Source organism: Heliconius melpomene, chromosome 7 (assembly GCF_056956725.1).
Source record: "Heliconius melpomene rosina isolate 202511_hmr_F chromosome 7, ASM5695672v1, whole genome shotgun sequence".
Taxonomy (NCBI): Eukaryota; Metazoa; Arthropoda; class Insecta; order Lepidoptera; family Nymphalidae; genus Heliconius; species Heliconius melpomene.
Genome location: NC_140395.1, coordinates 13,897,640 through 13,913,031, shown reverse-complemented (window position 1 = coordinate 13,913,031; position 15,392 = coordinate 13,897,640). Strand labels below are relative to the sequence as shown.

Below are 15,392 nucleotides of genomic sequence, written 5' to 3'. Positions count from 1 at the left end.
AGTAAATCGAACCAGTAGATCCAGAGATCTTAGCGTTCAAACAAACAAACAAACAAACTCTTCCGCTTTATTATATTAGTATAGATTGTTCCACCATTAATTGAATGGAAAGCTAGAGGGAACCTAATGTTAAGAAATTCCGTTCTCCACTTTCCATCCAGTTCTTGAGATATTGCGTGTTGAGTGGTTTAACACAACGACACGTTTTAATTTGTTACCAGAACGAGGCCATGAAAATAATTAATTCCCAACCAACGTACTTATAAGTAGACCCTAAGCCATTACGGCTCTAAATTAAATTAAAGATTTTTCCCTTCAGATTTAGTTATGTTCTTTTCAAATCTTTGATTCGTTCGTTGTTAGTTCAGGTACCTTTTTTAGAATGTTACATTTATAAGTAAAATATTACTAATTCAGGCCGTCGTGGCTCAGGGGCACAAGGGTTTGACTGTAATGCGATGGTTGTGGGTTCCATCTTGAGAGGAACTGAGGTCTTTGTCTTCAAAAATATTTTTAGTCAGTGTATTACTAATTTCAAGGTGATGTGGATGTTTTAAATAATACAAAAAAACCAATATCGAGTGCGTGAATATTTATTTTGTACGTCTGTAGAATGCATTAAATCAAAACATTCATAAAACATGCTACTTATATATTAATTATACACAATCATTTCTCACAATATATAACATTACATTTGAGTATGTGTTCGCGACTAAATGTTACTACATGAGTACATAAGATAATATGAAATATGTATATAATATAAAGAAGTATTGAGCAAATCTATTAGGAATGTCATACAGTATAATTATAAACAATCAGCTTCACGCTGTCTGTGGTACTATGTAGCGGAATTCAAATATAATTACATATAATAATTCTCTCGAGCGAGATTCGAACCCCGACACTGCAGATGCTGTGTCATCGCGCCACGACGGACTCATCAGATGAGTATAATTATACAGTCCTATTTTTACACCAATAGGTACATATTTTAGTTATATACCGATATTAAGTACAAAGTGGAATGTTTCTTAAAACATATGTAAATTCTTCAAAAATTAAGAATACAGTGTATAATTGTGATACAAGAACAATCAAGGCACCCGATTTGAACACTTCGTAAATCATCAAACGACACTTCAATCAAAATTCTACTAAAATTGAATAAATTATATAATAATTATACAAAAATATCATTTATACATAAATATATATAAACGGAGTTATATTAATTTTCGTTGGATCCAATTCCTTTTCAAAACCAGCTATCTAATCTACACTTAGGGTACGAATAATTTAATATATACACTGTTTGTACAACCTTCAACCGAGGCTTATGCCAATAACACAATAACATTTTCATACTAACTACTTAAGATACGTATTTGGATAGACTCTTCAATTGATAACAATTTACAAAACAAACGCTTTTGTCCTTCGATCGTAACGATCACCACCTAATGTACTGGCCTTAGAGTGGACAAAGAGATCACCGCTAGCGAAGCGTTATTGCGAAGTTGGCGTCAGACTTTGGTCGTCAGATCTAGAGGGTGAAGCTTAATTCTCTTTATTTGCGAGTAGGGCATGTCTTCTTCTTCGCTGGCGGATGCTTGGTCGCTACCAGATAACAGATCATCGTTGTCAGGGGCAATCACTTCACTGTCGTCGGACCGCCGACGGGCTGAGCTCGACCTGCCGTCTGATTTAACAGATAGGTCCATTGGGTTTTCTTGAAGAGGAGATTCGGATGTTCTCCTTTCAGCTGGCGGTGTCGGAACAAATTCTTCTTCTGAAATTATTTCCTTTTGAGGAGTAGGCATTGTAGGACGTTGTTGTTTAAGAATTTCGTCTAAAAAGAATCGCTTTGAAGACTCCGTGTTATTGTCGTCAATTCTCACATCGTTATTATTTTCAGCTGCTTGCCTCAGCGCAGCGTGATCCAATAAATGTCTTGAGTAAATGGGATGGAATCCAGGCGGGAATAGAAGGTGATTGGGGGGGAAAGGACTAAAATGTGGCGGTGGTAAAAATGGTGAATGAGGGAAATGAGGCAAGGATATATTGGCTAAGGGTAGGGGTAGAAATGCATCCCTAGGTGGTGTCAATGGTCTGTCTAGGGGACGCGATTGTGTGATCCGTGTCTTTTCATCTAATTTAGGAGAAGAACCACTACGGTGTGAATCAGGTGATCCAGAGCAGGGAACTTTGTAATCATCGAGGCCTAACAAGGCTAATTCTTCTTTAGTCCTCGGTCTTGCGAGACCGGGGAACAGATGTGGCGGAAATGGTGGCGCTAGATGTGGTGATGATGGTACCCTTGGCGGGGACTGTGATTGGGCAGCCTGTTGCTGTTCTTGTAGTAGGCAGTGTATTTTAAACCAGTTTGATCTTCTTCCATATCTTGAACCAGACTTTGACATGCCGACCATAAGGCACTTGCGCAATCGACACGCTTTACACGCTGTCCTGTTCTTTTTGTTGATAACACAGTCACCATTGTTTTTGCATTCAGTGATAGAGTTCAAGTTGTTGTACGAGCGGCCGAAGAATGACTGAAAAGAAAGAGATAGAAAAGTTTAGAGGGCATCATAGTAAAAACAAGTGATTTATGAACCTATAAACATTGTGATTAAATAGATATGTAAGTGGTCTTTAATCATAGCATATTAATGATATCATTAAAATTTACATCGTAAATTATGGATGATATAAAATTTGAAATGATCTTATAAAGCGAGCACGTAAAGCTGTGTTTACACGGGCTGCTGGTCACAAGCCGAGTGCGTAACGTCGAAAGTGAAACCACTACCTTACTAACGTAGTGTTTACGGCTTAAGACGTCACTTCCGTTGGATATAGGCCATAGGTTCGGTTCCGGTCGGCTACCTTCGTTTATGTACGGTTTCATTTTTTGACCTTGGACTTTAATTCATTATATAAACCAATTCTATTGTCTACGTTTTCGGATTAGCGAAAATTAAAAGGCAAAATCGATACGTTTGAGTGGATTGATGTTTCTTGAAAGTGTTTTAACCTTCGCGGTGGTTTTTGATGATTTTGAGCAACAAAGCTATATCGCTATCATCGGTGACCATTGCCAAAATATTCTCCGGACACGGGGGGAATTATAAATGGAGTGCGATTGCACCGATCGCGTCATAGACGAGGAATTTAAACTGAAACAATGCCATCTTTAAATCGCGTTCCGCGCGTGATCCGAATCTTACGAATGTGTAAACGCCGTTCGAGATCGAATGTTAGATAGAGTCGGCGCCCGCGCGGGCTCACTGTGCTAGGTGTTTGCGCGGTTAAAGGCGACATTTTTTGAATTACCTTCCACTAAAGTTATTTTTATCACTCACTTAAGCTTACTTAAAGTTCACTAAGTAATTTATAAATGATGGTTAATTATGACACCTTGTCACGTAGTTGCCTTGTTTACTATCTATACACAATAATTATAAGTTCAAGTCAGATATTAGGAAACATTCATATTAAAATACCTATCTCCTATCCCTATCTCTAATATTCAGTAAAAGTTATTAAATAAATTTAAATTTAATTAATTTAAAATTTAATTTTCTTTCTTAAAAATTTTTGTTAATTCTTCTATAAAGTAAATTGCAAAAATTATTTAATTTCCAATGTAAGTATAACAAGATTCTAGAGAAACAATATATTTTTTAGTCTGATAGAATATTAAGACAAATCAATTTATATAAGAGTGAAAATTTTCACACAACTGCGAAGCCACGACCCTTTGAACTCAAAATTACCAGACCACACCAGACCAGACCAGACCAGACCAACGAGGCCAGTGAATTGAGTTTTCCTGTTGTACAAGCTCACCTGATATTATAATTAATTGGTTAGATTATATTTGCCGTGAATACGACGGGTTGCGTCGCAATTTGTGCATAATTTGTTACTTATGTACGTATACGTTTTCATTTAAATATTTTATTCATAAATAAATGATGTTCGTTGTGGTTTAGTATGGTTATGTTGAAATTACTGCTTATTCAATGAAGTAGGTACTTGTTTTGTAGAGTAGGTATTGAGGTGACTAAAGTAATAATATATTATATAATAAGTTTCAAACTTTATCCCGAGCGGGGTAGCCAGAGAACAGAGAAATGGGCGACAAAAGTCTCTCTCGAGTTTATAATAATAAATGTAGACTCAATAAAAAATGCAATATTCATATGATATAGAATATACGCTATCTAAATATTCATCGAATAGCACTCTGAACTAGAAACGGACTATTAAAGTGACTATTGTCTTTGTTTCATTTTAAAAACTGAAGGTCTTATATGGTTAATATAAATGCGTAACGTCTAAGTGGTTTTTAACCACTCCGTAGTGTGTCCCAAATACTGATAAGGGTTTGCAATAGACTGTTTAGACATACTATGGTTATCAAAGCATTTGACCGTCTGACAATACGTTGATCTTTCTTTTTTGCAAAAAAAGACTAGAAAAACATAGTATTAACTCACTATCGTGTAACTCAACATCGCACTTTATGGAACTAGACTAAAGAATTTAAATATTTGCAATATATAAACGTTTTCTGGAGTGAAATTGAACCTACAACCATCGCGTTAGCAGACCTAAGTGTGCCACGACGGCATCCATACATGTCACGTTGAGTAATAATATATGTATAATTATATATGAGACGCGGCCGGACGAGTCGCCGGCTTGCCCACCTTTGACCTGGAGCACCTGAGATGTCACTTGAAGTCTAGAAATATGTTAGTTACTATATTTTCTAATTTCATATAAGGTTGTAATGTTTTTAGTTTAATGTCAACGTAAATAATTGCTTTAATTGTTTGGCTTTACTTTATTTTATTATTTCCTTAGTTGTCTTCAAATGTGTCTATGATTTTTGTTTTGTTGATTCTTGTGATTCAAGAAAGATATATGATATTTAAAACATTTCAAAAAGTAAAAACATTTTATTTTTATATTATTTAATTATGATGATTTTGCTAATAATAACAAATTCAAATGACTGTAAGTCATTTTGTTAACCGCCGTGGGGAATGATAGTCTTCGTCCACGCTGCTATACGACAAGATAGAGCGAGAAGCTTTACTTCAAAAACCAAAATCAATCTAAATGAAACTAATTTCCAGTTCCTTAAGAGTACAAACACAATCCATTACAAAATAGCCTTTTAGAGATCCTTGAGCGTCCTTAGAATGTAACACCGTCGTATCGTCGTATATGGGACCATTATAGCGAGCTCGGGTATTTATGAATACATCCTATTAGTTAGATTGCATGAACTGCCAAGGTTAATGCTGTATTGTATTTAATGGTAAAATAAGGCTTGATTTTATTACTAGTCCGCGTCACCGCAGCCGCGTCTGCTAGATTTACGAGTATAGCATGTCCACTCTTGCGCACGTTGAACTGAATAGCATTGTTCGCTATTCATTAATTACATATTGGTGGGTAGCCAGAGGGAACCTAGTGCTAAGACAGTCGACGAACAGGATAGTAAAATATGTTTTTATAATAATGCTATAAATACGGTTTAGTTGGGTTAAAAAATATATTGAGTCCCATCATTCCGTAATAGGAAAAAGGAGAGATCGAGATCTATACAAAGTTTAATACTTATTTTGCGAATACGCTGGAGATGCACTAATAAAAAATGTAAAGATATTTACGAGTTCAAGCTAACATTAGTTTTAATGTACATTATTATTTATTGATAATAAAAGTGTAGAGTTTAATGGTTGAACGATAAATTCTTACAGTGCTTCTAATAATATAATATTAACTAGTTTTTTTTTGTTATTTTGAAACGTTTAAGAGTCGTTCATAGGCAAATCTATCAAATACTTGTTCTTTTTTTTGTCGGCTTCTTGCTTTTTCCCGTACCCAACGGGGTAGGCAGAGGAAACGTAGAGTCAAAACACTACGTTTCCCCAACCCTCCCCAATTTTAGAGACATTAGGTATTGAGTGACAAAACTCAATTCCGCGCGATGTTTTGTTACCAGAGCGTAAAGAAAACAATTCGTACCCCGGAGTGAGCACGGAACTCACAACCGTAGCGCTTACAATCATATATATGCCACCGTACTACGATTGCCTCTATCTCTATAACCAGTAACTGAAGTATATCAGTTAATAACTGAAAAAGGTAATGTCAGATACATTAAATACTATAATAACATTTATTATACAGCCTCTAATAGCGTCTTGAACTCGATAAAGCTTTTGAATTATATACGTATCGTTATTGAACATGTTTTATGTGACAGTAAAGTGTTTGTGCGAGAGATTTTTCGATTTATTTATTATTGCGGAAATTGACAGATGTGATTAATAGATTTCTAGTGAAGCTCTCCTTCATTATACATCAATCGTTGAAGGAGTGCTTGAAATTGAAAAATTAGCAACGTGAAAGAATTGGTATTCATATACCTATTACATTTTAAATTATATTTTATTATTTCTCCTATTACATTACATTTTAATTTTTTTTTTGTTTTGCAAAATCGAGAATTACAGTTTTTTTGCTACTATTTAATGCCGTATTATGTGTTGCCAGAGAGGGGAAATGGAAATAATTTATATCTCTAACTGAGCGTCCTCTAACGCATAATGAAGCACACAATGTTATATGTTACAAACTTTTTTTGTTTCATGAAACTTATAATTATTTAGATAAAAATTGAAGTTAGTATCTTTCTTTCTTGAAATTTTTCCTTTTTAATATTTTAAATATCAGAAATAGTCTATCAAAGACAAAGTGACGTGACGTTTTCGGGCGCGCACCTACAGACCACTATTTAGTTTCAGATTGGCGTAGCTCGGTACGAGTGTACAAAATGCCAGCCGCTACAACGCGAAGTCATTATCAAACAAGAACGTCGTATAAATACATTGTAACTTGTAACTCTCATAAATTTTGCTCTGAGTAAATTCTCTATCCCATTAGGACTTCATAAAGTAAGGTATAAAACTTATAGCTTATTTTATGGTGCTCCCTTTGCGACTTACCTACCGCAGTGTTTAAATATATTATGTAAGAGGAGAGATATGTATCTATAGAACATTATGGAAGCTATAATAATTCGGGGGATGAAAAAGAAATTATATTTTCATTACTTATTAATGAAAATATAATATCTAAATTATAATTAAATTCATACGTTTAATTTCTATTCTATTATTCAGTGACTGTTTATACGTATTGATATTAATACGTTCAAGCAAACAAACTTTAGATGAATATTGCCCCAACTGAAATTAAAACCTTTAACCATCACCACCAACCCACTGACGATTCTACAATAGCGAAAAATGACACAATGTATAAAAATAGATACAAAACCAGTTAGTACAATTAGTATTTACATTTGCATGTTATCATTAACTTATTAATGTAAATCTATAATTCAATCCCCATGCCTTTACGTTGAAGACTGCACACGTCCACCTTGGGCCTTGCTACTAAATATATGCTGATATAATAAATCTCCATACATAATACAGGTGTCGTTAGTTATATTATGTGGAATAACCATTGAGAAATAGCTAAATGAATACAAATATACTTAATAATATGTGTTCATACGATAACTTGAATTGTTTTATAAGCTTTTCTGATTATTTTATGTAGGTATTCAATATTGTAATGCTTTTATTTAAGCAATTAGCGAATCTAAATTTATAAAACAGGTAGGTAGTGTCGGTAATCTTATGTAAGTACGTTTTTTTTTATCATCACGCATCTTTTACTCATTATTTGTAATATTACTTCACAAGGAAAGCTCTATATTTATTCACTTAATTTATGTGTATGTTAAATGATTTACACGACTGCAAGAAACAAATAATAAAAATTCTGACCTTAATCATTGTAAATACAAAGTTATATATGTAAGTAGAAAGTTATATAAATATTTAGTCTATTATCAAGGTGTGGCGGTGTCACACTTTAAAATTAACGATTCGATTGTGAAATATGGCGCCATTTTTTATTTTATTTTGACAAATCGTCCACAACATCGTCCAGGCCGTATATCAAGAGTTTAATCTTGAAAAATGAAAAACGTGAGAACAATATTTGACCTTTCTCCTCCAGTAGTACCAATATAACAATACAGTGAAGTGCTCTTTAAAACGTCACCATAAAGTTGACAATCGATTATTTGTTCCTTGACAGCTGTATCGATACATGCGATAGCGCGTCATCTCTCGTTTTAATTCGGAGGCGCTGACCTGAACGGAGTCTCGATATTTTGATTACGCCTGACATTAGGATACAAACGATTATTCGTGTAATGTGAACCGATGCCGCGTTTTGCTTCTGATATATCGATATCCGGTTTCGTTATGGAACTGGAATACTTGTGATCGATTGTGAACATTTGTTTTGTTTAACGGACGAATACTTGAACTTTGATCGTTCTTGACAAAGGCGATATTATATTATAAGCATACTGAAAAAGATACCTTTTTAAGCAAATTATACATTATGCATATATAGGCTTGGTCGTAAATTACCATAAAAATTCCCCATCATACGACCTGGCGCTGGCGAAATCGAAACAGTCGTAAATAATAATAAATAATGACTTTATTGTTTATAAATAAATAATTATATAACTATAAATCTTATTAATAATAACTGTTAGGTGTTCAAAACGTGTGCCTAAACGATTTTGTAAGAGGTTATCTGTTTGAACTGACGTAAATCCGCCTATCGCTCATAATAAATCAGGTAATGTTGCCATTACCGAGTTGCTCTCGGTTGCGGTAGAATCATCCGTCAAAATGCCACTTGTCACAATAAACCACTTAGGGATGGGCGCAGACTCACTTGATACGTTGATTTCATTTGTTTAAAGGCACATCACTAGTATTGGATGATTATTGTACAGTAATATTGAAAACTTATGACATGTATAATTATTTTGGTTAAAACAAAACATTAATTGCCAACTTTGAATTCAGAATTTTGAATTATTAAGTAATTATTAAGAAAATATCACATTCAAACTAAAATACATATATATCCATCTATCGTTTCACCAAATTCCACCTTCTAAAATATAAGCTACCGAAGACAACCCAATCGCTCGTTTATATTTGCTCTACGAAAATTCAGTTTTACAATGCGCTACCAGCTACCCAACGTAGGACTCCGTGACATGAATAAAAATCACCACCACGCTCCAATAAGTCGATCGGTGTGCCAACAAACTTAGTTGACAATTTCATAACGACTACGCTAAAACAATGACAGCTATTAACCACTTGTTATCTGCTCCACGAAAATATACTCTAAAACCTGTTTTTTTGAAGGATTTCGATATGAGAATCCTTTGGCGGGATAGATAGGATATTTCAAATTGGATTTGACTTGTGTCGTCACGTTGAAACGAATCAATTGAAGCCGTGAATGGTATTGCGAATAACAATATTGTTTTAGCTATGACGGCCGTCGCAAATGAATCGATCGATTTTGATCCAGTTTTTTTTTAAATGATAACTATGTAGACAAGGTTACATTTAAGTTCAGTGGAGATGATTAAGCTAATGGTAGTATGGGTGGTTGAGTGGTGTAGGCAATAGTAACGTTAACCTTTGTTTCAGGTTCCGTATACTACATATACATGTTTTGTAGACTTTATCGAAATCTTAATTTACTTATTTTATAAGTTAAAATCAAACTCAAATTATCCAATAAATATAAGTTAAAATTGGACGAATATAACTTAAGGATTGAAAACTATTAAAATTTGCTTATAATAAATAATTAAATCCTAAAAAACGCCACTTAAAATTTAGCACAAATTTTACAATTAAAAGATATTCATATAAAACCTTCACACAAAGACAAAAAACTATTATTTCAAATAAAACTCATTAACCAATTACAAAAGAGCAGAACGTCCAATTAAGTACAATACAATCCGATTAATCCAGTCCTAACCATTAAAGGATTTTTGTTTCGCTTAATTCACTAAGAAACTAGCCGAGTCCTTCGGGTGACAAATTATAGTGGCGGCACCTTTTGCTAAGGAACCGATATACAATGGAGGCATGGCGCCACCGTCGATTGTTCCGCACAAACCGATTACACGCAGAGATAAACGCGGCAAAATGTTTAAAAACAAATTAGTAACAATGATTTATTACTAACAGCCCACAATGAGCGGTTTTGGTTCATTTTTTACTTCGCGTGCACTACTGTACGTAATTTGTGTGATCTAAATTTGAATATAATTTGGTGTTTTCGTTGTCGTCGTCGTATCGTTGTGTTTTTGAAGTGGGTACGAGTATTTTTGCTCGCCCTTGGCTGTTTGACCTATGACCGTTGGCTGGTGCCGTAACGGAGGCAACGTTTAAAAATCATTCTGCTTTTAACGAAATCTTCAAATGTTATATTGTTATGTAATAGCAAACATTTAGTTCTTTTTAACGTTCGCGCGCAAAGTGAGGAACGGCGTGTCTTAATACTAGGATTAGAGGTAACCTAAGCAAGAGCACTGTTATACGTGAAAAATCGTGAAGCTCTAGTAATATTTGTGAGAAATAATAGCTAAGTAAAAGATAGACAGTATTTTGAGGGCAGTCGTAGTGCAGAGGCACAAAGTGTGACTGTAAAACCGACTAGTTGTTGGTTCGATCCCCACTCCAGGGGATGAATCTATTTCTTCGCTCTGGTGTCGAGGCAAAAGCGCGCCGTTGAGTTCCGCCAATTAACACGCAATGTCTCCAGAATTCGGTGAACGTGGGGAACAAAGTGTCTTAATTAAGCTATTTTTAAAATATTTAAATATAAGTGAAAACGAAGATCTAGATGTTCCAATGATTTAAAATAACATTTCATACAAGTCAGTATTGCGTAAGTCGTTAGTATAATGTTATATTGATAACGCGTAGAAGAAACTAAACGCTACGTATACTTTATATCGCATCACCGTGCTCCGTAATATAAGGACGAATGACCCATAGTCATTTTGTATGAAGCGGCAATTGGAGCAGTGCAGTGGAAACACACACGTTTTTGCTCGTAGCTAATCATGGATATGCAATACTCGCAAAGATCATTCGATTTTAGATACATTTTTCTGTTAAATATGACAAAGATTTAGATTCGATCTAGCTAGCTAGTTGCGAGTTCGATTTCCATTCCAAGAACAAAACGCGGCTTTGAGTAAAGTACTGGAATTAGGAAGCTTTAGCTAAAAAAATTGGTATAGGTAGATGAAGCGCTACGAGATGAAAGGAAGAAACGAAAGGACTAAAAAAGGTTTTCCATTTTACATTAAAGTAAGCAAATAAAGTTGCGAGCGACGACTAGTACACGACATAGTATGCTTATATACTTAACGATTTAGTTTTAATAGATTAGTCAGGCATCATTTTATTCTACATATTTACTTAATTATTTCATATATTACCTTTGTAAATGAATTATTGACAATTAAACTAATGATTCCCCGCAGTTCTGTTATAGGTCAATAAGAGTTTCAGACAGGTTTCCCAAGGTTAGGTCATCATATTACATCTAGATATACAATTTATGTTAGTTTTAGCTGTTTTGTTTAAATCTATTTAGCATGATCGATTAATTTTATTACAAAGATCAAACTTAAAGGTTATATTATTCTTTTTTTTTCTTTTATATCCAAATTTATGATGAAATCGTTTCACAGGCTTTAATAACAATAACGAAATTAAATAATCTATGAGACCGTCGTGGTTAGCGGCACGGCATCAGATTGTAAATGCGACGGTTCTGGGTGTAATTCTTAAACGGGGGAATAATTTATTTTCGTTTCCTGTTTTCCTCTGTATTCGATACAATATATCTCGAAATTATAGAGGAACGGAGTGTCTTACTATAGCGGTGTTTTCTGTATTTAATCCTAAAATGCTAAGACCAATTACGTATCTCCATCTAATTCTTACAAACAATTGTACAAATCGAATCGAAATCACAATAATAAATATAGAGAATATTTCAAATAATTTCGATATGATTCCCTCTACTTTACGGCCTTCTGAACTGTGCCGGGAGTTGCTCAACCGGAGTCAAACTCCATGACCAACTTTTCCGTTTTCATTGATACGAACGTATCATTTAATCATTACAATCAATCAAAATCATCTTTGTGTGTTTTTTTCGCCCTACATGTCTTCATGACTTTAATTTTGTAATCCTAAGATTGATTATAGAAAATGAACGATTGAAATGTAGCGGGTCACGGCTTCTTTTCTAGGGTGTCATTGTTGATTTAAAAAATAATTATTACCTGTTTTTTTAAGTAATAAATTGTACATTATTTTTGTGAGTTTTATGAATTAGAAATAATTCAGAACAGTTAAATCTGAATTTCTGTCAGAAGTAATAATTTTTATAGCTAATGAGAGAATAAGGAACATAATTTTCTTATTCTAAAATCATGCCTATCTCTTACTTAAAAAGACATCTTCGAATCAAAGGAAATTGTACCTGTTCTTTTTATCTCTTCGATAAACGAAAAGAAATTAAAAAATATATCTATATTTGTTCCTAATTAATGATTTATAAATTAGTCTATTGAGAATAGAACTAGCAACTCTCCATCAGTTCAGCACGTTACGTATCCGATTGACCGAGTTTCCTGCATCCTGCGACACTGACGCAAACACCATTGTGGTCGTTCCACTTGATACAAATTACGTTTACGCAAACGAGCTCCATTTGTTATTTTAAGATTGGAAAAAAACTCAAAGTCTATTATATATTATGTATTGGAAATGTGATATTTAACAGATATTTTTCTCTCTCTCTCGCGGCCTATGGGTATATGTGAAATTAAAGATATTATAATACTAGTCATCGCCTGCAATTTTATTTGCGTGGACTTTGGAATGTAAAATGAAAAATATCGTCAAATTTTATTCTCGAAACTAATCCAGAAATCCTCTCTTAGTGTTCCCCTAGGTATACTCCCTAACCTACTTTTTTACTATCTTCACAATACATTCCGCACGTAGCAAAATAGGCAGATGAAACCTAGGGACCTACTGTGAAGACACTTCCATTCCACACGTGGCGAAACTCAACGCCGCGCTGTGTCACGTTACCAGAGCAAACAATTGCCTGTTGCAATTAAGGGAAGAGTTTTAAAAATGTATGTAGCTATAATTCCAATATCCACTAAACTCTAAATAAATAAATTCTCTGGTTTGAAATGTAATGATATGTAACCAGAGGATTTATGCATCCTCCGAACGAGAAATCCAAATCTCATTTATTAAAAGGGAAAAAATCGTAACGGACTAGTTGCGTGAACGAATTATTCAAGTGCATCTCCCGGAGAAACACTTTACTCGCAAAGTGCACGCCAAATTCACATTTTTTATACTAAATTATATTAAAATAAAGGCGTAATTTGTCTGTTACCAAATAAAATTGAATAATCACAGCAATTAATAGTGGATGGTATTCGATACTTATTTATTGGCATTTTTAGTCGATTTGTTTTCGTATGTTTTGTAAGTTTGGTACTTAACTGAAATAATGTCGATATTTGAATGAATTTAATATCGGAGTACTCTATTATTAGTATGGCTTATATTATGAAATACATTTCAGAATTTTTTAAGGAAGACTATACAAAAATTTTCTATGAAAGACATTTTCGTAAACATAACTAGATTAAGACATTCCGTGCCCTACTTTTCGCTCAATCTTTCGAGATATTGTGTGCTAAGTGTTACTTCGACTAACAAAATTGAAAAAAACTAAAATAATAATATCTCAGTAGCATTAGACAGTATACTATCAATAACAACATTTCAAACTCTAGTTATCATTAAAAGTGATAACTGAAATAATTAATTGAAAAAATATAAGACCTTGTTACAATTGCTTCGGAATTGCCGCAACCGCAACTCTTCCACGCCGTTTCCTATTTAAAACTAATTATAGCAATGTTTGTTTATTCGATACAAGTATATATTTCGCTAATAATTCAGTATTTGATTAAATTTTACTGGAGAAAAAATATTTCATTTAATAATAATTTAAATTGTTTACTTTTTATCAGAAAATTATTAATTAAAGGTAAATCTATATGTATATACCAATAATAAAACTGTAACTAATCCCTGCGTGTACATAGAAGATAATTATGTAAGAAAATCATTGAGAGTATATGTCAATATAATAGAACTCAAAACAATCGCTTTTAAAATTATTATCTGTTTGTTTGTGCGCTCGTGTACGCTAATGTTTGAATCGGCTAAACCAATTTTTCCACTTGTATTTTGGTAAACTTAATATTTTGCGTTTATTTTATTAAAATTGGTTCATAAAAAAAGTTATATTAATATATTATGTTTATGTTATGTTATGTTGTTTATTGAATTAGCTGAAATTTTAGATTTACATGAATGGGTATTTTCTTTAGAATGATAATGTTATTGGAACACGAAAGTAATTCAGATTAGTTAATAAATAATTGTGTAATATTCGCGGACTAAGCCGAGAGCGGGTCACTAGCGGGTGTAATATAATACATTATAGGAAACGAGCCCCTAAAGGATCCACGCAAGTGTACGTCCAAATCTAAGAATATTTAACATTTTTCAATGGCATTCTTTACGTAGTTGATGACAATAATATTACCAGTATCATTTTCATATTATTTACAGCTTTACTTACTCGCAGAATCTTAATTCTACGGATGATTAATTTTAGCTAGTGGCACTTTATACTCTTATATAGAATATTTTTATAAGGAAATCACTCAATACAACACAATTAATCACTTTTTAAGTTAACAATGCTCACAAGTAAAGGAGATAAGATAAGAAAATATTTAAAATAAAGAATAAAAAAAAATTAATTACCTTACACCCTTCGCACGTGAAGGCACCGAAGTGGAAGCCGGCCGCTGGCTCTCCACATACTTTGCACTTTTGATTCATCTGGAACAAGTAATTCATAATGTTGATAGACTGTATAAGAAAAAAAAATGGTCAAGTGCGAGTCAGACCAGCCACGCGATCTCGACTTAAATGCTCATGAGAAACAGATTACAAAGTGATCGTACACAGGTTCCGTTTTTCCTTACAAACAAAAACATATTTTTACAATATATATTTTTTTCTAGTAATCAAGTTTTTAGTGATCATTAAGTTATTTTCCTAAAGGTTCACGCCTTATTCCTAGCTTGGTAGCGCCAAAATGCATAAATCTTTATATACCTCTCTCCTCGCGTAAGCAAAGAAGCTGGCGGCAGGTATTGCTTAATTTTAAAGATTCAGTTATAAGAGGAAGTCAAGAGGCAGTGAGAGTTCGATACTCACTCTAATTGGGAAATGCTTATATTTCAATAATTTTCATTTCGT

The 15,392-nt window shown here is 33.5% G+C and overlaps 1 protein-coding gene across 1 annotated transcript in view; it reads right to left on the bottom strand.

Moving 5' to 3' along the window:
* Positions 1-577: 577 nt before the first annotated feature.
* LOC146537942 (knirps-related protein-like) overlaps positions 578-15,392 on the bottom strand; it is a 57,764-nt gene continuing 42,949 nt past the window's right edge. Inside the window, exons 2-3 of the mRNA XM_085188376.1 lie at positions 14,892-14,969; positions 578-2,558 (exon numbers count right to left, since the gene is read on the bottom strand). Of these exons, the coding sequence (XP_085044502.1) occupies positions 1,530-2,558; positions 14,892-14,969 (1,107 nt within the window). The 3' untranslated portion in view covers positions 578-1,529. The remainder of the gene's footprint in view (positions 2,559-14,891; positions 14,970-15,392) is intronic.